Here is a 24,629-nt window from a genome sequence, read left to right on the forward strand (position 1 = left end):
CCCTACAGGAGATGATTTCTAATATGGATTTAAAACACAGAAATTATTACCAAAAAATGCATTATTTTAAACTGCAGCTTTTCTTTCCTCCTAAGATGGACTGATCAGAGAAGAGTTGCTTTTAACAGATGGCAATCTTGGTTACTTTATTCATTATCTCATTCATATATTTTTTCAACCATTCAATAATTATCAAAGGTCATCTATTAAAAGTATTATTCTAAGTGCTATGGAGGAAAAACATTGTCTAAAATTATGATCTTTCCCTCAAAAAGCCTGTATTTCCCAAAAGGAGAAAAAAAAAAAAAGGAAATGACCGAGGTTTTAAGAACTCAGTATAAATACATGGAATTTAACACTACGTTCAGGTGTAGACTACAGAAATCACAACAAAGTGCTTATCCTTTCAAGATTTTCAGTGTACTGGTAACAGTTCATTAAAGCATCCTTACACAGTCTGCTGCTACTGAAAAACAAATGAAGTCTTTAGATTAATGAGTTCTGAAATATCTTTCACATTTGTGAAGGTGAACTTTGCCCTTAAGTGACTCATTTAAAAATCTAATTCAGTCAAGAAAGGAGAGGGTTAACAGGGTTGCCACAATTATTCTTCTGAGAAATGTGAGATGTGGGGAAAAAGAAAAGTTACTGCTCTAGCTCTAAAACAGACACTTCATTATATACAAGTTTGAATCATTTAGCACGTTTTATTGATTCTGATGACAGTTTATCTGTTAATTACACATAATGGAGTCTTTGGGGGGATTCCTCATGTTTAATAATTCTTGTTCTCTGAGAATGCAGAGCTCTAAGATACATGTAGTTAGCCTAATGTTTCATATAATTCACATATCAGGTCACATGTACAAAAAGAGAAAGGAAATGTAATTAAAAATCAAGTGACTAAACATATGATAAAAAAAAATCATGGCGACGTAATAAAAAGGCTATCAGCTATAATCAGGACCATATTTAAAAACTTGTTTGTATTTTGTTGTTCTTTTTCTCTTACATTGTCATTTTGAAATCATTTCACCACATTGTTAATAAACTGACCACTGTTTACAGGACGGGGTTAATGACACGTTTCTTGAAAAGAGAAATACAGTGGCTTGGGAGCTTTTACCACTTAAGACTCAACTCCTGCTAGTTGAACCGAGAGGAGGAGTTCTTCCAGGTTGTTAAGGTTGATAGTGTGGTTGATAATGTCCCTGGTGTGGAACTCAGAACATTTCCCAACACACAAGCTAGCCTGTCCCTATGGATTGATCCTACACAGGCTTCTCTCCACTATGGCCCCATCAGCATGACAATCCCATCCACTCCCTATGTGCCTTCTCACAGCAACAAGCACGCATCATTTCCAAAGATGTCTATCCGCGGGCAATGTGAGTGAGGGAAAAACTGTCATGGAAATCACAATGTGCACTGAATTTTATTATTTTTTTTTCTATTTTTCTTCTGAGATGCTATCTGAAGGGAAAATGGTGGGCCTGGACTCACACAAATGGGGAGTGTCCCAGGACACAAAAAACTGACTTTGCACATGAGGCTTCCCTCATAAGATAAGGTGGACTCACCCGATTTGACTGGGACTCAAAGCACTCAAAGTGAAAATGGGAACAAATGGATGGCGAGAAGAGAATTGCATCTTTACAAACAATATTACAACAAAATAACTATCTTCCCACCAGACCCCTCCACCAAAAGCAGCAAAATAAATATAATAAATAAACCACATATTAAGTACCTATTTGGGGTGAGGCTTCTATTTCTTTGTGATAAGCACTTTCTGAACACTGTCTCCTCTCTCTTCTCCCAGCTGCTGTAAGTCACGTGGCACCGGGAGGGTCAGAGTTGGGCCTAACTCGGGTTACTTTGTATCAAAATATGCTGCTAGAATGCGTACCACTGCATATGGCATTTCCCTTGCTTACCCCCCCAAAAAGTTAAAATGCTCTTCTGAGTCCATCTTATTCAACCTTCCATCTTCATCAAGGATCTGCTTTACATTTCTGGGGCTTTTGGGTGGCTCAGTGGGTTACGCCTCTGCCTTCATCTCAGGTCATGATCTCAGGGTCCTGAGATCGAGCCCTGCATTGGGCTCTCGGCTCAGCAGGGAGCCTGCTTCCCCCTCTCTCTCTGCCTGCCTCTCTGCCTACCTGTGATCTCTCTCTCTCTCTCTATCAAATAAATACATACAAATAAAATCTTAAAAAAAAAATCTTCTCTACGTTCCTAAGGAAGACATTTCCAGATGTATGTAGAACATTCTACTTCACAAAGGACAGAACTAATCCTTACAAATGTCTTCTTCAGATTTTTTCCAAATCTGTCTACAACCCCTGTCCTTTGGTCCTGGTTCTAAACACTGGAATGATACAGAATAAATGTCCCTCCTCTCTATGCGAATCTTTAAACGCTTGAAGTGAGCTGCCGAGTCACCTCAGCCCCAACTCCAAGCCTTGCCTTCCCCACTACTCTGGCCCGGCAGGAGATATATTATAGGATGTCACAGGAAATGAGGCGAGAACAAATAGCAGAGAGATACGCTCACAAACAGCAATTAAGACTTCAAACTATTCTTTAAAGGCTGTGATTTAGCTTGAGAGATTTAAAAATGATTTAATCAAATTACTATGATAATTTAACTTCCCATTTACAGAAAAGATTCTAACTCATTTTAGCTTTACCCATTCTTGGATCTGCTAATACTTTAAATGCAAACTCACTAAATCTGAACTATTTAATTAGACCATGATTCAGCTGGCAGACTGCTGAAGAAAATATTAATCTCCATTAGGGATCCTAGTTCAAGTTCTGGCTCTGTGGCTTTAATCGCTGATTGGTCTTTGGTCTATATGTATACATTTATGCTAGGCTCACTAGGATTGGCATTAATTTATGCAATTATTTAGCTTTGGTTGTTGGAGCTGGTTTCTTTTTAACTTTGTGTTTTAAAGGAAATGGTCCCAGTATTTGTGCTAATGCAAACCAGTGAAACTTAATCGTGTGACTCAGGCTTATGAACTAAGGAGACACAGTAAGCCTATACATTAAAAACACTGGGTGAATGGTTAAAAACAAAGATGTTTGGGCCCAAGCTCAGACCTATCAATCAGAAAATTTTAGCTAGATCCTAAACATCATCCATATTTTTAAAAAAATCTAGGTGCTTCTACAGTCAAGCCAGGGTTGTGAACTAAAAACCAGACTGCTATTCTAAAAGAATTCAGATTTCAAAAGACAACCAGTGTTCACAGGAAGCATGCATTGTCACCCACATATTACATTTCCACACTTAATAAAATAGAGCCCCTTCATTAAATTCCAATATTTTATTCTGTGAAGTGGGATCCTAAAGGAACATGTCTAGTTAAGATCATTTACTTTGGGAAGGGGACTAAATATCCTCATACCTACAGTTGCAAATTTGGTGAGACTCAGAATTTTTGTAGTTTACCTGAAAAAAAAATGCCCTTCTCCATGGTAAAAATTTTTAACTATTGTGGGCATGGATGGGCACAGCTACTCCAGAACACTCAAATTGTATTTGGGAGCTGTCGTTAGGACTTGCAGCTCATTCTTGGCAATACTTTATCAATGGTGCCAAATCTGATTTTGAGGGTGGAACTGAATATTAAAAATAGACAAAGCATATTCAGAGTCAAGTCTAGTATATAATATAAACCAATGTTCAGAGGAACCCAAGTGTTGACTTCTTTAGTGTTTGTAAATTGCCTACATGAATAGGGGTAATAAGGGGTGAGCTGATGGGACTCTCGGATCACTGAGGAAGGAAGCACAACATGATGGGAAATACAGAGAAGTGAGCAAAAGTCTATTGCCTAAAAGATAATTTGATCTCAAAATTTCTATATGCAATATATAAGGAGTCTAACCGAGCGATTCTCCTGGTTCCAATTGGCTGGGTGCTGAGGAACGTGGTTGACTGTCATGCAACCTAGCTCTTGATGGACATCAATCGCTGACCCTAAATATCAAAAAATGGTGCCAATCATAAACTTTCTTAGAAGATGGCAATGGAGGTGGCAAGATATTTTAATCTTTCCTAATCTGCACATAAAAAAACCAGAACAACTAGATGGCCAAACTAAAAACCTATAGACAACACTCACAAACAAAACTAAGTGACAAGGTATCCCCAAGACACACACAGAGAAAGAGAGAGAATCACGATTGTGGGTGTTCCTAGCTCTGTCCACTGAGAAAGCCTAGGAAGGAGGGCCAAGCTAGGAATGCAATCCTGAGCAATGAGAAACCTAGCACCAGCTTATCATTAGATTCCAGGCTTCGGCCAGGAAATATTTAAGATAAGTATGGAACATCTTATACTACATAGAAAGGAGACTATGTACAACTACTAATTTGAAAAATTCCAGAAAGATTCCAGAAGCCCAACTAAAGAGACTCCCAAAGACCCAAAATGGAACAATTCTAGCTTCCTAAAGGATTATACTGCAATTGATTGAAATCCACTGAATAGGGATGCTTGGGTGGTTCTGTTGGTTAAGGATCTGACTCTTGATTTCAGCTCAGGTCATGATATGAGGGTTGAGATCAAGATCCGTATCAGGCTCTGTGCTGGGCATGGAGCCTGCTTTAAGATTCTCTCTCTCCCTCTCCATCACCTCCTGTACCCTCCGCTTGAGCTCTTTCTCTCTAAGAAGAAAGAAAGAAAGAGAGAAAGAAAGAAAGAAACCCACCAGATATGTTTAAATACATTTGATTATAATGACATTTTTAAAAGATAGACATCAATTCTTTATTTTGAAAACTGGTGAACGAACGGAAAGAATCAAGCTCCTATATAAACTCCATCATCAGTCATCAATAAGAGATGAGAGAAAGCATCACTTTATGTAAGTATTCCAATGACTGAATGTAAAAAAGAGATGACAAAAATCACAGATCATCATTTGGCGACCCCCAGCGATGAGTGGATTTAGGTAATGAGCGTCAACAGCTGCTCACAGGACACAGAGACAACCGGACACCGTGAGCCTCCCCATGAACAGCACACCACCTACAGGTGTCACAGGCATTGAACCGGGGTCTGATGACGTCTCTGCATCCAGCTGTCAATTCGCATGAGATGCAAAGGGCAGAGAGACGTGATGAACTGCTCCGAGCGTACGCAGTCTGTAATGTCCAGAGTGGGGGGAACTTTGCAGGTCAAATGCCCTGGCCTCTTCAACAGAGAAATTGTAAGAAAATGAAAGTGAAAGATCAACTTTTATATTAAAGGAGAGTTAAAAACTCCATTCATTTTGGGGGGGGGGATGGGCAAGACTAAACTCTCATGTCTGAGGATACGCATTGGGTGATAAAGCCATAACAAACATAAGGAAGGAATAAAAGCCACAACAGGCTAGTGGTTACTTTGGGAGGCAAAGGAGGGCGGTGAGATTGGGACAAGACACACGGAGGGGTTTCTACGATATCTCACAAATTTTTATTTCCCATCTTTGCTCATATGGCCATTGTGGCAGATGGCAAAAATGGCTCCGAATGTTACTCCTATGGCAAAGCACACTTCGCAAGTGTGAGTCAGGATCTGCTATGCAAGATTATCCTACATTATCTGGGAGGGTCTTCAATGAAGCCAGCAGTGTCTTTGAAAGAGAGGCAAAGGAAGAAGAAGGCAATCCATGGTGCTACGCTGCTGCCTCGGAAGATGGAGGACATACTACAGCTCAAGCAATGCAAGGAACGTCGCTCTAGAAGCTGGGAAAGGCAAGGACACATGTCCTCTAGAGCCTCCAGAAGGACCGCTGCCCAGTCTCTATCTTGTCTTCAGCCTTGTAAAAAATGCTTACGGACTTCTGACCTCTAGAATAAGTACGTATTCTTTCAAGTCACCAAGTTGTGGCAATTGGTAAGAGCAGCCACAGAAAACTAATACACTCATTAAGTTATACATTTGGGGGAGGTTTGTGTGGGTCTTTCTCTTAAATATATGTTTTATTTTATATTAAAATGGTGAGAGGCAGAGACAGAGAGAGGAGTAGTAAGAAACTTCCGATGGAACGGTCCCTTCTAGAAAGCACTGAGTTAGGCAGAATTCTGAGCAAGGTGGTAGAAACACTTGGCAAAGTGCCACGGAAGGTCTTCACATACCAACTAAGAGGTTAGATCAAAAGAATTTTTAGGTCTTTCCTAATGCAGAAAAGTTATACTTCTAATGTTGGAAACAGTGATAACAACTTTATTATGTGCTTAACCACGGCGAGAACAGAATGATTTTACAGGTACCCATGAGATACACTATCTTCTTCATTTCTAGCTCTGGCTATGAAGCCAGATCTCGAAGTTTATACCAGACCCACAAATCGTTCCCGTACTGTATTTATATTGGGTGTTGAGCCAAAGATCCGTAGCCCATAGTGTCTTTCCTCCTGGGTTCCCTCTCCTAAATCCCAAATTATTGTTACCATTATTCTTTCCCCTTGCAGAATCGGAATTCCCTGCTAAGAGACTCTTTTTTATTTCTCTACAAGTACTCAAGGCTTCTCTCTCCCTCCAATATCTAACACTTACCCAGGAGCTTTCTAACTCCTTCTACTCGAAGTGATAAAGACAATTATACTCAATAAGTGAATGCTGGGGGGAACCGAGGTGGCTCGGTCGGTTGAGCACCCAGCTCTTGATTTTGGCTCAGATCATGATCTCAGGGTCCTGAAATCAAGCCCCACCCCTACCCCGTCAGGTTCCCTGCTCAGCAGGGAGTCTGCTTCCTCCTTCTCTTCAGTTTCTGCCCACCCCCAATTGCCGCTCATGGGTGCACACACACACACACTCTCTCTCTCTCAAATAAAAGAATAAATAAATTAAAAAAAAAAAAAGTGAATGTTGATAGCAACTTGGGTGTAAATATTTCAATCTTCCACAATATCATAAATGATCTGTACCATGCTAATGACCTTTTCATAAGGGATTAGTCATTATCTATAAATGGAAATATTGTTATATTATGTCATTCCCTAGAAGTAAACCAATTGCAGAGTATTTATGAGCTTATTACCCAGCTGAAAGCAGAGACACGTGGGGCAAATATTTCTTACACTATGTCAAGGCATAGCAATCATTGAATGTGATAAGAAACACTTGAAAACCTACCTTTACTTTTTACATAAAAATTTGAGATATCATCACATTTATAAAATTCAAGAGTTAGATTAAATAAAACCACCACCCATTTCAACTCAATTATATCATCTTAAGCAAAATTAAAATAATCCAAACAGTGATGGCAGATTTGAGCAAAAACCAAAGAAAAGTAGGCTAGGAGATAGAAAAATTATAATTTTGATTTCCCAGAGAGTATTAATTATGGTTTGGTCTGGGTAAAAGTTAAATATATAAATATTTACCTGCTGTAAAAGACCTGTCCATACTTATTTCTTATTAAATCCTACCAAGGTAGTAAACATTTGGTCTCCAGATCTTTTTTTGCCACTTTTAAGAGTAGTTTTATACTACTGGAATCCAAGAAGACAGCAAGATAAAGTGAGTGCAAAATTCTAAACTAAATTAAGAGTACTAATTTTGGTTGGCAGATGTAAAATTGCCAATCTACTTATTTGTGGACTAGGAACAGCTTACTGGTAGTGAGGAAGAGAGGGCCCAACCCTCTGCCTCATAGCGGCCACACATCTTCATCAGCTTGCTTCGGCTACCTGCAAAAATGCTATTGGCCATGTCCATCTCACAGGCATGTTGTGGAAATCAAATGAGATTCCCTAGCAAAAGCTAAAAAAAAAGAAAGAAACATCTACAGAAAGATTCTTAAAAAGGGATAATTGCTTGATCAGTATCTTAAGCTCCGTCTAGAGTATCAAAATTAGCAAATTTAGTGAAGATTTCAATAAAATTGTGTTTGACGGCTCAAGCGATATTAAGGAACTAAAGAGGTTTTTCACTTTTATACTAATTATTCAGCTCCATGAGGATGTTAATATTTCTATATTATAAATTTAGCATTAACACACACATAACCACATACAAAATGTACAACCAAACTCACTGCCCTCACTTAAAAGTCACTGACATAAAAATTTTAGGCCACGTAGTAATATGAGACATTATATAATTCACCTGCCTCATGTTACAGACGAGAAAACAGTTATGTGATTAAAGCAGACATTCTCGAAGTGGAATTTGGAATTGGAAAGTAGGGGCAGATCTCTCTTTTTAGGTAAAATGCGTATCTGTACAGTACACAAACAGATTCATAACATTTTCATGATATTAATATTTCATTAGGGACTTATTAAGAAAAAAATAGCTAAAAAGGCTACCCCGAGGGAGAGATAATGAAAAAAGGCTGAAAAACACGAGGCCAAACTTACAGGACTAAAGATGGCCCTCAGCCCAGTCTCCTACAGTAATCAGAAGCTTTCTCTCCCTTGAAATTATATCATGATTCTACACATCAAACGTTTGTTCTCAAGAATAAAATACTGTCAGGATGTGGTTCTAATTACTTACGATTTGAAACTGAGGAGCAAAATATTACTCGCAGCTTCCTACCAACAGACACTATTATTCTAGAAGCATGGTGTAGAAATAAAAGAGAAAAGTCAGCTTTAAGCTGTAGTTTCTGTTTAGTCCTGAATGAGTTGGGCTCACAGGGCTCCAGGGTGGGGGCAGGGCTGGGGATACCACTTGGGAGGAGTGGCAGCTGTGAAGCTGGAGGGCCTTGTGAGCCAAAGAGAATGACCAGACTAAAAGCAATTCTCACTCTTAAACTGCTTTAGTCTTCCATATATAAAAACAAGTCTACTTCCTTGGGGCCAGAATAATAACTTCAAACAAATTCTTAAGCGTAAGAATCAATAGAACCAAAGAATCCCATGAAATAATCTTACCCAAAACGCATGTAGTAATATTTCACTAAATTTTCCAATAAAGACATAAAATTAATTACAGAATCATAAAACTCCCCAAATGGGAAGAATTCTGGAGAGGAGTCTAACTTCTTGGTGTTTGATGAGATAAAGGGGCGTAACAATTACAAAGTTAACATTGTGATGTAGATTTTCCTTTTTAAATTCAGTGGCAGAGAGAGATCAGGGAGGCAACAATTGCCACAATTGCTGAGGAGATAGTTGGTGTGCAAAATTAAGAAAGTATATAGTTTAAGTGAGCCTGTGAGTTTCTTTTTTTTTTTTTTAATGTGTTTTTCATTAATTTTTTTTAAAGATTTTTATTTATTTATTTGACAGAGAGAGAGAGAGATCACAAGTAGGCAGAGAGACAGGCAGAGAGAGAGAGGAGGAAGCAGACTCCCTGTTGAACAGAGAGCCCGATGTGGGGCTCGATCCCAGGACCCCGGGATCATGACCTGAGCCGAAGGCAGAGGCTTTAACCCACTGAGCCACCCAGGCGCCCCGAGCCTGTGAGTTTCTTATTTTCAAAAATAATTGGGACAAAAAAACAATGTGAATGTGAGAATAACAGTATTAGTTCAAAATATATTGGGTTTGTTGTTGTTGTTTTTCCCTATATGTTTCAAGACAGGGAAAGTATTTCCAGTGGTGTTCCTGCTGTTGTAAGTAAGTGAGTTCACATATATGTAAGTGAGTTCACATATACCACAAACAGAGGTACAAAAATATATGACAGCTATTACCGAGAAGACGATTCCTGGTTTCCTGAGCATAAGCATAATATTAATAATTATTGAATAAAAACAGAGGTTTAAAACAAGCTGAAATTTAGATTAATGAGACATTGCTTTTTAACACCTACAGCCATACAGGGAATGCTAAGATATCTACAAAAATAACACTAAAATAGATCCCCCCCCCCCCCATAAATTCTGTATCTCTAAATACTGAAAGAAAAACCACGAGCTTTTTAGGGTATCTTTGAAAACATTTTTCATACTCATGTATTTTTGAGCAGTTTAAGAGTCCCTGGAACTAAGCAAAAATGAATCTACAACTTTATTGCTATCATCCAAGTAATGGTAAAAAAAAATGGAATAAAATAGCATCATATTGACAGCATGAGAAAAAAAAAAAAAGATTTTCTGAGTGGTTTATCCCATGCTAACATGGTGGGGTTTGGGGTTGGAAGCATGAGAAAGGGTCATATTTATACAGCCACAAGAGAACTGGCACAGTGTAGACATCAATACAATCCTTAATCTTTTCTCCGTTATTATGGACTCTGATTTAGTTAAATTTTCTTGTTTTTTGAGAAGCTAAAAAAAGTTGCAAGCACTTGCAGAGTAACTTTGTGACACGGAGAAATTTCCTGAAAGAAATTAAAGTTACTCAATACCAGTATAAGAGAAAAAAGAGAGGGTCAGTTAACTAGATCTCGCTTTAAACCAGAAAAGCAAACTAACTAGTTCTTTAAAGACTTTCTAATCACCAGTCATTGCTCTAAAGTAGGTCACTTCCTCCTTCCAACAGTGGAGTCTGTGGGCTTCAAATATTTACATATCAAAATACTAATGATTATACTTCTACATAACAGACAGAAATGCTGCTGCTAATTAATTCAGGTACTCTAAATTACAATAGCCATAAAGTATATATCTAATACCTAAAATGATAAGATTTTAGCAATCTCGATCAAGTTTTAGTGCTGCTCAGCACTCACAATTAGTTAATAATTTTAAAAAGCATTATGTAATATAAAAGATAGAAAACATGCTTGCTGGGTTTTAAAATATAACTGGCCAAGTACATGTTTTCAATTAGAATCACTATACAACTACCAAACAGAAATTCTTCCCCAAACCACTGCTACAGAATTTTTCATCTGATGATGAGAGATGATATAACGTGAAGTCCTGCAAACTAACAAATTCTTGGGAAATTTCTCTCCCATCTCCCACTTTGGTCTTCTGGAGAGCCAGAGAAGGGCTATGTGAGATGTCTGCATCAATAGTGCCACTTGTCATAAGGAATCCTAGATTACAGTTTCACAGGGGAGGAGAACAATGGGGGGTGAACGGTGTGGTCAACAATTAAAAGTATGCAATGCTAACCTCCATTATGAAGACAAATAGGAAAGTACAACTTCATTGTTGAAAACAATTTCCCTCCTATCAGTCCAAGGATGCACGCATCAATATTGTAGATGAACTGTTAATTACAAAATCAATTAAAAATTATTTCTAAAAACAGTCACGCGTCCCCGGCTCTCATGGGGGCAATTTGGGTAGAAGGGTCTCATCTCACTAGGACCGCGCCAAATCACAAAGTCGTCATCCACAAGTAAGCAAAAGCAATCTGGTTTTTCATTTTTCAGCGCGGCTGAGCCCAGCCTGAGATTGATCGTCACATATGGCCCCAGAAAACAAACTGTCAATACCTTGAATGCTGCAGAATTTGAACAAATAGCCGTCCGCCCATTCAAGCCACTCATTGCATCCCATTTAACAGATTTTATTGACAGTTTCCTTCTTGTAATTAAAGGGAAAACTACTGGCCAGCAACCAAGATAAAGTTCAAAGATAGGGTCAAAACAAAAGCAGATGGAGGGGCACGGTGTGACTGTCAATGGTACACAGCATCAGAGTGCGTTATTGACACGCAGGTATCTAAAGATCAGCACGTCATTAAGGAGGGATCTATCTGGAACTATATGCAAATGCCAAAAGCGACTTAAGACCACAATAAAGCGGTAGTAGAGGCACAAAGGGAAAAACAACAAAGCAGCAACGATTTTTACTTATCAGAAGTTGCTATTTTAGTACATTTCCATTCAAATGTAAAGACTGTTTATTCCCATAATTCTGCACCCTCGCTGCATAGGTGGTACCTTTCAGAGAAATACTCCAGCAGAAGTTGCCTTCTACAGAATTCCAGAATACAAGAAAACTAGACTATTCGATAACCAAAATAAAAACAACACTATGTATGCTTTTCCAATTGCAGAATGTTCATTTATGAAGGGGAAAATGCTTTCCACGTACCCACGGTGCACCCTTATTTTCACCTGTGCCTACAAGACAACGGAGGTAACGCTGTCGGGAGAGCTTCCATTTACCCTACACATTAGGCTGCCAAAAGTTTCACCGCTTTCAATAAACAAATGTAATAAAAATAATGCAAGTGGACTTTTCTTATTTCTAACTTTTCACTAGAAAGCCGTAATGACTATAATTTTGCTGTCTCATACAAAACTTACAACCGGGTTTAGCAAATTTCTGAAGAAGTCGAGGGAGGGTAAAACTGGAATATTAAAAAATGCAACAACGACCATGTTAGCATGCCAACCTGAATTAGCAAGAGCTATGGCTTTGAGGGTGACAAATTCTTCTTTCTCCAGCTTCATGCTCTTGTATTTCTTTACCAGCTGCAGGATAGCATTATTGAGGTCAAGAAGGCCTGCTAACTTGGACTGGTCTTCATCCATTATATAATCATCTGCATAGACAAGTTCATCCTCAAATGAGAGAGATCGGTATACGACACCAAGGATCAAAATTTCCATCCAAGCACTCTGCAGAAGGCTCATCTGGTCCGCCAGGGACAGCGTGGAGAAGCCTGCATGGGAAGATGGGCAGATCAAGTTACTTTAAAGCCATAATTTCATAATGCAACATTAGTTTCATATGGTAGTCAGCTTCTGCATCGGTGCTCAAAATTATGCTGAGCTTTGATGAGATGCTCTTAAATTTTCCCCTGATCATTGTGTGAACGGCAAAGTGAAAGTCACAACCAGTTTGACTTGCTGGTGTCTTTTTTTCCCTAGGTTTTATAGACACAGTTGAGGTAGACAGAACGGAAAAGTAGGTTTGTTTCTTTCATTTCAGAAGAAAAGAGTATGTAGTCTTTAGACATAATTGATGTCTGGCTACAGTTTTTATAAATGTCTTTCAGGAAGTCAGATTTTCATCCATTTCATCTCTAAAAACTACTATTGATAAACAACAGGAAAATGTAAATTAAAAAAAAAGAGCTCCCCAATAACAGAAAACAGTGTAGCCTCACCCTGTAGAGTGCGATTAGCAAACATTTCTCTGTAACAGTCAGACGCTCAGTGAAGGATGAGTATTCATACACCCAAAAGAGCCTTCTTAGTTGGATATTTTGTACCCACTGATATATAACATGAATTCCTCTCCAAATGGTGTTCATTGGTGTAAAAGAGAAAAGAATACTGAGTGGCCTGGCCTCTTCACCAAATCAAAAAGCCACAGTTTGTTCTTCTGATTAACATCCAGTTATTTAAAAAGAGTTAAATATGGTGGCAATGCAGTTCCGTGGGTAGGATATAGGCAGATCCAGATCCTCAGATTAAATATTGGCCCCACTGAGCTGCTGGCTCTTTCACTGGGGGAAAGACAATTTACTCGCACCTCAGTTTTTGTTTGGGGGGCACACAAAGTAACACCCAGCAAAATACCAATGCTATGCATTCAATAAACCTCACTATATTAAATATTATTTTTATCTGAAATATCCAGATGACTCCTGTAATTCTTCACTAACAATCTGGTCTGAATTCACATGTAACACATATAAAGAAGTTCCTTTCCGAGAAAACATGAAAAAAAAAAAAAAAAAAAAAAGGAAATGCTGTTCAATAGGGAAAGAGGAAGTAGTATAATCAAACCTAGTTAGGAGTAAAAATATTTATTTATACCTCAGAGGGATGAGATCTAGATTCTAAATGGAAGTCTTAGTGAAGATACCTAATGATCAGCCACATACTTTCCCCAAGAGTCCTAAAAAAATGAATGTTTCTTAAATCTTCACTTTCATTTCAAAGGTAATGCCCAGGGACTCCAAGGGGTGAGCAAACAGCCCTACGGTTATTGAGGACAACAATACCATGATTTAAGATCCTGCCACCAATAATTCCATAGGAGGAGAAAATTTTAATAATGCAACTTATAAAATCTATTTTTACTCCTTCTCCAGATCTTACTACCCAAATCATAACTATCCACTGCTGCCCAGTCTTCTTGGGCTCCTGCTTATGGTCACTGCTTTTGTCTCATTTTGATTCCTATCCAATTGTTCACATCCCATCTGATATTAGAAACTACTGCACAACGAGGACAAGGAAACGATTTCCTGCCCTGTTGGTGAAAACTAGTGGTTTGCCACTTGGCACCATTAACTGAAGTGTTTAATAAAATCATCAAGAGGGATTAGTCTGGCTTTTATTAAAGGCGGGTCTTCACACACGTGTAAAAAGCATCTCTTTCATTGTTTATCAAGCCATTTACACATTACATGACAGATCTTCTTCGGAACTGGCAGTGTCAATCTTTCTTTCCTTTTTTTCCCCACTCCTTTTCTCTTTCTGGTAATCCCATTGTGGGGTTACATAAGTTTCCTATTAGAATTAGAGACAAAACATGTGGTCACATTTTCAACAGAGAGTCCAAAGAGAAAAATAACAACCTGGTCTGACTGGGTTAGGCTCCATTTGCTTTCGATCTTGAGCCTGTTACACTCCCAGCAAACAAACCAGTACTGCTCCTTTTTCTATCCTATCCCCCGGCTGCCACCACCCCCCACCCCCATCCCAAGATAAAAGATGCGACACACATCCAAATACACCTAACGCAAGCAAAGGGAAGGGTCGGGGTTTGTTTTGCAAATGAAATAGATGAAGAAATAAACGATCATCTTGGAAAGTTACGAGCCAGAAGGGAGGAGTATTTTCCCCTTTGCCTTCGTGTGCTTGTTCCTCCTCATGCTTCCGAGCAGCCGTTGTCTCTGCCGCAGCAGATGGACAGAGCGCGGAGCCCGCAGCCCCTTCCTGTGACAGCCCTATTCTCCCTCCCAGACACCGCTGTTAGTAAATAGATTTACACATTCTCCAATCTCCACACATCTTTCTGCCGAATAATTAAAAGCAGGATGATTAGTTTATTGAGTGGAAGGAGGAACTTTTTTATTGAGGTCCGTCCACGATTTTATCAGGCCCAGCACTTTTACGGTTGTCAAGAGGACGCAGGCATCCAATTTTTCTTATCTGCCTGATTAATACAAACGCTGTTTCAGGACGCATTAATTAACAGATACAAATCTACGTTCTCATGGAAGGATCAATACGGAGAAGAAAAGAGGCATCAATGTGAATTTAGTGCTGATGATGGAGAAGGCACGCTATCGACAGTTACGTGCACGGAAACTTTAAAGTTGCACAGGGGCCCTTTTGTCCCTGTGATTTACAAATTCGCAATTTTCAGCCATAACAAGGTTTCACACATTTCTTTGGGGTTTAATTAAGCAAAAACAATAAAATTTCATTTTTTTTTTTTTTAGGTTGGTCCTGCAATTTGTCTGCCCTCTGTTGATGGCTGTGTGTGTGTGTGTGTGTGTGTGAATCCTTCCTATAAACCTAACTTTTTTTCTTTCACTTCTTAAGGAAATAAAAGGAAAAAGGTTAAAAAATATAAAATACTCTCTCTCTCTCTTTTTTTTTTTTTTGGTCAGCGAGGATGGGGAGATGGGTACAACACAAAAGGTTTGACAAGTTTGCTTTGCTTGATAGCCTCACATCTCTTTCAGTTGATTAAAGGAAGTGTAATTTTGCAAAATGATAGGAAAAGGGACCATCCATGCTTTCCAGAATGTAAATAAAAATCTGGACTTTTATCTCTTCGTGCTCTTGAAAAAGCTGACCTACAACACTTTTAACCCTTTCTTACCACACCTCGGCAGTCTGCAAGCTGGCACAAAGAGAGCCTGCCCAGATGCCTGGGTGACAGGGACAGAGCCTCATGAGGAGACTGTTCTGCTCCCCTGGCGACAGAGGCGGGATGCATAACAGAGCTAACACTGGAATACCACAAACTTCTTCTGCCTGCCCTTTAGGACTGCTCCCAGATAGAACGACATGGAGATGATAATATTTTGATCAGGGGCCCTGAGCAAAGTATAAAAACCTAAATGGCCAAGATCTAGATAAACCAAGTTTAAGGAATTCTCTAAAAATGTGATGGCTCTCTTGGTGCACACGTGCTTGTATCCAAATGAGGATTACTTGCGTGCACTGTGCCCGGCACTGAATGGGGTTTTATGGCTACGGGGCCATGAACGAGAGGCCCTCATCCCCGAACCCATTTTGCTACCTTTGCAGACAGAAACCTTTCCCCCCAGTGAAATAAAATATGCGTCACCGCTGTGTCGTTCGAACGTCATGTTTTGTACATCCCGGGATCTTAATCTTTGGTGTTTGACAGGCTATAGTTTTAAATGTTCAGCCGTATTACAGCTTTTTTAAAATACACTGATACCACGGCCCATTTTTTTTTTTTTTTCCTTCCCCAACCATGGCCCATTCCATGCCTGTCGCTGACAACTCTGATCTCTCTCCATCTCCGTCCTGGAGTCAGCGCCATTTACTGTATCTCGGGCGTTTTGCGAGCAGAATGACTCTCTCCCTTGACCCGCAGTTAAATAGCGTGTTTATCTGCGATCCTGTGTGCTCCAAATAAACCAGATGACAGTTGGGAATAACATCATTTGGAAGGATTGAAAAGCTTCTCAAGAGGCAGGTACCCCTGAAGTAACAGGCTTGAAGAAAGTATGCTTTGTGCCAACGCTCTTGCCTCCATCCACTAGAAACTTCGGAGGATGACATTGGTGCCATGGGCACTTGTCAAGCACTTTTTTTTTTTTTTTTTTTTTTTTTTAGCCTGGCAAACTGATGCACTTTGCAGTCAACTTACAGAAAAGGCTAAGCATTTGAAAGTGTGAAGGGCAAAAAATATCTGACGGCTAGTCTTCAAAAATACACTTTCATTTCAGAAAGCATAAATGTTTATTTCCTGAACGGAGTGTTGACAGAAATAGGCTGCCGTGCAGGCACCGGGGTTTAACCCCTGCTAGGCATTTTCTTCCTGGCTGCTTCCTGGAAATGGAGAGCAAACATTTTGAAATCTTCAGGGTGTCTGTTAATTTCGGTTAATCATGGCACTGATTGGCTCCGCTCACTGTTTTTGAACTGTAGTTTCTCTCTTCCACCAAAAATTGAAGGTTCTCAGCAAATAGCGTATTATGTTAGAACTGTAATTACGCCATAACGACTCACCGAGATGGTAAACAAAACTCATTGAGAGAAGCTGACTGAGCACTGTGGCATGAGTGAGATCCTTTCTCTGCTGCACAAATAAACCCAGTGCTTACAGGAACGAGGAGAAGAAAGAATCACAATGGCGCTAAGATCTGGTCTTCGCTACCAACAGATACACAGATGCATAACCCTTGTTATTAATATATTGTATATTATAATGTTTATACAATATATAAAGACATTTTCTCTATTCTGCTTTTTAGAGAGATGCCCTTTACGGACTGGCCCTTAGTAGGGGCTGGAGTTAAGTAAGTACAGACGGTCAAGTTCTAAAGTTAAAGCTGGAATCTTTACTTGGTGCCATCAGAAGCATTTCCCTGAAAACTTTTCTTTATAGTGGATGACAAATATTACCTATTATATTAGCACATAAGCATTAGACATTATACCTCCACTATTATTTTTTCAATCTTTATTCTTCTTGTCTGACTATAAACCAGATTTCAAAAGTTCAGACTCCATTTTGCTTAGTTTGAGTCAAATACAAGAAAAATTGCAAAAATGGTATAGCTCCCCTTCTTAGAATGTGATCCTGTTTCAACATCTGTTGATTCCATGATTTCCTTACTTCCGTTCATATACTTCCAGTAGGATTCACAGAGATTTTACGAGACCATTGTTTTAGAATAGTGGTTATCATAGGACAAATGTGAAAATCTGAAAGAATTCTAATTCAAAAAATTCTATCTATGTGACAAACTTGAACACCATCCATAAAACTTAGCAAACGGTCTAGGCAGTGGTGACAAACTAAAAGAGGGATAGAATAGAATCCTAAAGGCAATACCTACCAGTCCAGGATCTCAGAATTATCACTATTAACTGAGTTTACAGGTGCAACTGGCCACCTATGCTGATCATGGGAACAGCCAAAGAAGTTTCAATTAGCCCACTCAGGGGCACAGAAATCGAAGACATGCCCCTGTGGCACTGGCGAAGTTCTATCTTTAGTAATTGTCCCTTGTTTCCAAGGGCAGCTTGCTCGAAAAATTAAAAGTAGAATAGCAGCTAAAGAAAGGTATTCCCAGATGGCTACTCAAGGAAGTGTCAAAGTGATGACCAGAGGGGGGGGGGGGTTTGGCTTGTTTCTGTGAGTGTGGGAGGGTGACAACTGCCAACCCACTTTGAAAAAAGGACCTGATTTAAGGCAGGTGAATGTAAAGTAAGAATCCAGAGAGTTCTAGATGGAGGGTATGCTTCCTCTTTGGAAATCCCACTTAACCCTCCTACTGCTGAATGACTACAGAGGACCTGAAAACATTCTTTAAGCTTTCCCCAAACTCCCTGTTACTTGACCTCAACTTTATGTCTCCCAACCTCTCATCTAAGCCAAGAAGAAAAATAAATGACTGGAGGGCATGAGAAAGGTATTGGCTGAGTTGCTTTAAAGGAGGGATACGTAATGGCTTTCTTTTCCTATAATTTTTATTTTGTACTAGTTGAAAACAAGAGAGCTCTGCCTGGAAAGTGCCATTTTTGATGTGACTCAAGTTTGTTTGACTATCAAGCAAAAAGGAAGGCAGTGCCATATAATGTAGGACTCAAAAAAAAAATTATAGAAGGGCATTTTCAGTCTCACTTTGGGATTAGATGGACACAGAGCAGGAGAAGCTCATTTTGAAGCCATATTCCTGGTTTGAAAGAAGAAGATCCTGTGCTTGAATCGGACTGGCTCTGCCCAGTCACTGCTGGGACCGGTCGGGAAATAGCACAGGGAGTTAGAGGGCCCTGACCGGTAGTCCAAGGAAGATGCAGCCAGCCAGGCATCAGATATGCAGGCACTGTCTTCAGGAAATTTTGAGCCCTCATTAAATTTGGTCTAATATTTGATTTAAAAAAAAATCAAGCCTCCAGGGATGCCTGAGTGCCTCAGTTGGTTAAGGGTCTGCCTTCGGCTCAGGTCATGATCCCAGGGTCCTGGGATCGAGTTCCGCGTGGGGTTCCTTGCTCAGCAGGAAGCCATTTCTCCTTCTGCCTGCCACTCCCCCTGCTTGTGTGCTCTCTCTCTCTGACAAATAAATAAATATACTCTTTTAAAAAATAAAATAAAATAATAAAAATCAAGCCTCTAAAATAAATGCATGCTGACTCTTTCTAAACTTTAAGGATCTGTAGCCTGACAGACATTTCCACAGACTTTTAAATAATCTATGGGAAACAACTAATGTCAGATACCCCAAAGCTAAGGAGTTCCTGCCACCTGAGTGATATGGGAGGGAAGAGGCCCGGGTGGGGAGCAGCGACGTTGAGGTCTGCAAATCTGGGTTCTAGATCGACCCACACTACAACCACTAGTGTTAACTTGACCTCTGCTGTGGGTTGAATTATGTCCTTCCGAAAGATGGTATAATCCTAACTCCCAGGACCTGTGAATGTGACTTTATTTGGAAGTAGGGTCTTTACAGATGGTCAAGTTAAGATGACGTCATTACTGTGACTCCTAATCTGACTGTAGCTTCATTAAAAAAGGGGGATGTGCGCAGAGACAGACACAAACAGAAGGCAAATGAGGTGAAGAGACACAGAAAATGCTACTGACAAGCCAGTGGATGCTCGGGGCTACCAGAAGCTGACAGAGATTCTTCCTCACAGCCCTTGGAAGTAACCAACCCTCCCAACACTTCGAGCTCAGACTTCTAGCCTTCAGAGCTGTGAGACAATACACTTCTGTTGTCAGCCGTCTAGTGTGCAGTTCTCTGTTACAGTAGCCCCAGCAAACTAATACAGACCCATGGCTGACTCCTCATTTGTCAAATGTGAAATGGAGATTATCCATCTCTGAAGAAGCTTCCAGTTGCAATGCTGTGTGATTTGGAGTACCACGGTGAGCAGTACTGACAGGCAGCACAAGGCTGTGTGGCTAACGGTGAGCACCTCAGACAAAGACCACTGGACTGGGAGTTGGTAGACCTAGCACGGGGGGCCACCTCTCCCGCCATGGACCTGTGTAACTCTGAGCAATGAGTCAACTTCTCTGGCTCCTGCTCTTTCATCTGTAAAATGAGAAAGTAGAAAACTATGTTCCCAAGGGTTTGGTCCAGCCCTACTCAGTTCCCAGTGGTTCCACTATCACAAAATTTAAATCAATTGCTATTCAGTGCATCTATGGTAAGGGAAGCACCATGCCCGGACCTACCAGGACATACAAAACGAGCGTAATATAATCCATACCCCTGTGATGTTACGGCACAGTAGGAAGAAATGAGATCACGATGAGGAAAAGAAGGTCGGTACCACTAGGAATGCTCAAAGGGTACGTATATGTGAGGGAGGAAAGATGGGTGTGTGGTTATACACAGTCTCCGGAAGTTTCCATCACTTCTCTCCTCCGTGCCTCCCCCCAGTTTTGGTCCAGACGTCTTTCATCTCTTCCGGGATACAGGGCTATTGGTATTTCCTTCTTCCGTCCTAACCATGGCTACTCAAGCATTCTTCTAAATAGGACCTCTAGGGGCGCCTGGGTGGCTCAGTGGGTTAAGCCTCTGCCTGTGGCTCAGGTCATGATCCTGGGGTCCTGGGATTGAGCCCCTTGTCGGGCTCTGCTCAGCGGGGAGCCTGCTTCCTCCTCTCTCTCTGCCTGCCTCTCTGCCTACTTGTGCTGTCTCGCTGTCAAATAAATAAATAAAAATCTTTATTAAATAAATAAATAAATAAATAAATAAATAAATATGAACTCTACGCATGCCACCCGCTGACCAAAAGGCATTCTTGGCTTCCGTGTCTCAGAAGAACGAAACACAAACCCTCTGGCACAGGATGGCATTTCTCTCCCTATTGGGCCCGTTTCTTCCTTTCCTGCCACATTTCCTGAAAAATCCTCTTCTGGTAACTCCTCTGTAGACGGCCTCACATGCTGAAATGGAGAGCATGTTTTCCCAACCCAGCCGGAAACTGCTTCCCGGATTAACGGCATCATCATCCTACCCGCTGCCTCCCGCCCAGCTCTCGGGGATCTATCACCAAGTCTCCCTCTTCATGTTTCCGAAATCAAGCATACACACTCCTTCCATTCCATCACCATCATCATTGTTCCTGTGTAACATCCACAGGCACAGCTGCAAGTTATAAAATAGGGAAAAACAGGGGTGCCTGGGTGGCTCAGTGGATTAAGCCACTGCCTTCAGCTCAGGTCATGATCCCGGGGTCCTGGGATCGAGTCGCACATCGGGCTCCTTGCTCGCGCGGAGCCTGCTTCTCCCTCTGCCTCTGCCTGCCACTCTGCCTGCTTGTGCGCGCACTCTATCTCTGACAAATAAACAAACAAAAAAATAAATAAAATCTTAAAAATAAAATAGGGAAAGACAGAAGTAAATAATGGAGTGAAGGTGACCATGTCCCACCCAGCAGACAGCTCGGTCCCCGTGCGCTGCCCTGTTCTCCGAGCTCGTAATAGTGGAGGCCCCTGTTCCGCGTTCCTTGCAGTAATCCCAGCACCAGCACCAGTGCCCACCACATAGCAGGGGCTCAATAAATATGTGCCAAATCAAGTAATGAATAATCCCTTAACAATTTATTGACTGGCTTTCGAAAAGAACGGGACATGAGGAATCAAGACAGCATTCTAGATATCAGTCCCCTCCCCTGGAAAGAAAAAATCCGAATATGCAACAAAAAAGTTACCTCATTTATTTTTTCATAATTCAATGAGTGTTTATCAAAGCACTGATTATACGTAAAGCTCTTCGCTTATATGTACCTGTCTAGTATGTAGGATTTTCTTTGGAGCCACTTAAACTCCGGTAACGTTCTCTCTCAACCTCAGCTGGTTCCTTTTTAATTTACAATTAAACTTGACCTTTTAATCATATGGCCTACTTTCTTGTATATTTACAAATTACCGTTCACAACAGAGTCTGTGATAATGTCACAATGACTTTTATTATTTACAAGTATCTATAATTAATTTCTCTTTTTCCTACTAGTATAACTATTTTGACAATGTGTGAACTTATCTTCTGTAGCTAGAGCTTTAAACCTCTGAAATCTGAGCCTAGCCAGGGATGAAAACAAATGCTCTTTGATTCTTTTTACTTGAAGGAATTAAAAAAAAAATCTGTATTCTACTTCTTTAACATAGAGTCTTTAGAAATTACACATCTAGTTTTTGTAAAACCCAAATAACTAGTAAAAGCACGTTCTACTTTTGGGTGGGGGGAGGGAAGCAAATTGAGAAATCTTGGGTCTCCTTTCCCTGAATCAAAAGCTGCAAGGAGAAGACAAAGCAGTAAAAATGTGTTCATAGGGCATTTCCCTCTCACTCCATTTTAGGACAATGGATTCTCACTAAGTAAATACTCACTTGTCAGAAGTATTTGCAACACAACAGCCATTGAGTAGCACCAAGGGAGTAAGGTGACTTCCCATTTTAAAGCAGCAAATTAGACATTTACAAACAGCGGAAGATGGTACTTGTCGGTTGTGACCTTTCACAGAGTCTGTGCAAGTAGGTGTTAATGCAATTTAAATGCCATTTAGACATGTTTCAGGTTTATCAACCTGGTTTGTATATCCATGCCTATGTAATAATTTTGAAGGGGAACCATTTGCACCTGCGGTAGGAACAAGCATAGCTGGAGATAGTCCTACGGAAATATTCTGAGCCAGTAAAAGAGGATCCATTTAAGTCTAAGAAGTCAGGTTGGACCTTCATGAAATCAAGCATGGGGCCAAAAATATTTTTAGTAACACAGTTTTTGTATGCACTCCCCCCTCTATTTTTCATACATACTTAGCTGAGAGTTTGGACTTAGGGGCAAACAAGTTATCTCTGTTAGGGATGATAGTTTTTTAAATTAAAATACAGATATGGGGAGAAACAAAAGAAGATGAATTTTGCTAACATAGGTTCTAGGACCAAATATATGTTTTTGCACCATCCAACATTTTACTAAACTAGCCAATAATCATTTGTCAGACTTCAGCAAGAGATAAATGTACCTCAAATATTCTTTAGAACTGTTGCAGAAACAACCACAACTGTAACTTTTGGTTGAGATTTAAATAAAACAAACAACAAATTCTTGGCATGTTTTACTTTCCTCCAGAGATTCTAGTATTGGATTTTTTTTTAACTTTTTCTGACCTAAAACAGATTTTAAATTAAAAATGAATTTTTGTGGTGGTGCCTGGGTGGCCCAGTGGGTTAAGCCTCTGCCTTCGGCTCAAGTCAGGATCTCAGGGTCCTGGGATCGAGCCCTGCATCGGGCTCTCTGCTCAGCAGGGAGCCTGCTTCTTCCTCTCTCTCTCTGCCTGCCTCTCTGCCTACTTGTGATCTCTGTCTGTCAAATAAATAAATAAAATCTTTTAAAAAAATGAATTTTTGTGTATTTTTCTTTTGCCCACGCATAAAGTTTTATAACTTTTTTATTTTTTTATTTTTGTAAAGATGAAATGCTTCTCTTGGGAACACTGAACCATTAAAGGAAATCTATAAACAGCAAGTTAGCCATGGTTGTTTTGTTTCTGTTATGTGTGACCCAACATAATATTCGGATATTGGAGAATTTAAAAAGCACAGTCCACACATTGGATAAATTAGGTAAACACACACACACACACATATATGTACACATATACACATATATATGTACATACACACATATATATAATTTTACTGAGATAGCACAAAAATTAGATATATATTTATAGATTATATAAATATTTTTTATATATTAAAAAATATATACTTTTTTTTTTTTTTACTGAGATAGTACAAAAGATAAAATTAGAAGGAAAAGAGAAATGCTTGCTCCACTGCAGTCTGATTTTGGAGCGAATACTGCCTGCCTATCTACAGACAGTGAGAGTTCAGAGTTTCTCTAGCACATCTGCTTGCATTAAATGAAGACAGAGTTGCAGACTTTAAAGCTCGGGTTATCTTTTTCTTTTCGTTATTTTCCCATTCGTGAAGGCCACACTCCATGCGCGCTAAGGTACAGAATGATGTTTGCATCATGGAAACCTGGGTGATTTCATGAGCTCGCCTAAAAATGTGAAAATGTCATGTCAGCCACCAATTACAAAAAAACAGATTTTGTGATCACCTTGTGTGCTTTCACTGAAATGACCAATCGCTGATTCTACACGAGAGCTCTAGGAGAAAATCACTTATAATTTTTACATTAATTTTAAATAACATGGCTTCAAATCTTTTCAGATTTACCTAATTGGTCCCTTGGTATAGAAACACAAATTCTAACAAGAGCACTAATTGTTAAAGAAAGGGTATTTGTGGAGTTAATGTTAACATCTCCCCTTCCTTCACTTTATTACTAGTTATGAGCAAAGCAGAAAAAAATAATCCTTCAGGTGTGCTTTTCTTGATTTTCCCCAAATAGAAAGACACTATAACTTGGTGTCTCCAATATATGTCCTAGAAAGAGGAGAGGCAGGGGGAAAAAAAAAATCAGGAGGTCTTCTGCATAAACACACGTTAAAGGATTTACAACACAGGCCATTAAAAACAAAGTGTCATATGTATTCATGAAAGAACGTAGGCGAAATATGTTATCCATGAGATGCATGTCACAGATATGAAATTACAGCTT

General features: G+C 39.8%; 1 protein-coding gene across 12 annotated transcripts in view; it reads right to left on the minus strand.

Moving 5' to 3' along the window:
* ESRRG (estrogen related receptor gamma) overlaps positions 1–24,629 on the minus strand; it is a 622,335-nt gene that overhangs the window by 4,047 nt on the left and 593,659 nt on the right. For all 12 annotated transcript variants that reach the window (XM_059145037.1, XM_059145033.1, XM_059145039.1 and 9 more), the window contains one exon: positions 12,261–12,530. In XM_059145037.1, the coding sequence (XP_059001020.1) occupies positions 12,261–12,530 (270 nt within the window). The remainder of the gene's footprint in view (positions 1–12,260; positions 12,531–24,629) is intronic.

Source organism: Mustela lutreola, chromosome 14, assembly GCF_030435805.1.
Source record: "Mustela lutreola isolate mMusLut2 chromosome 14, mMusLut2.pri, whole genome shotgun sequence".
Lineage (NCBI taxonomy): Eukaryota > Metazoa > Chordata > Mammalia > Carnivora > Mustelidae > Mustela > Mustela lutreola.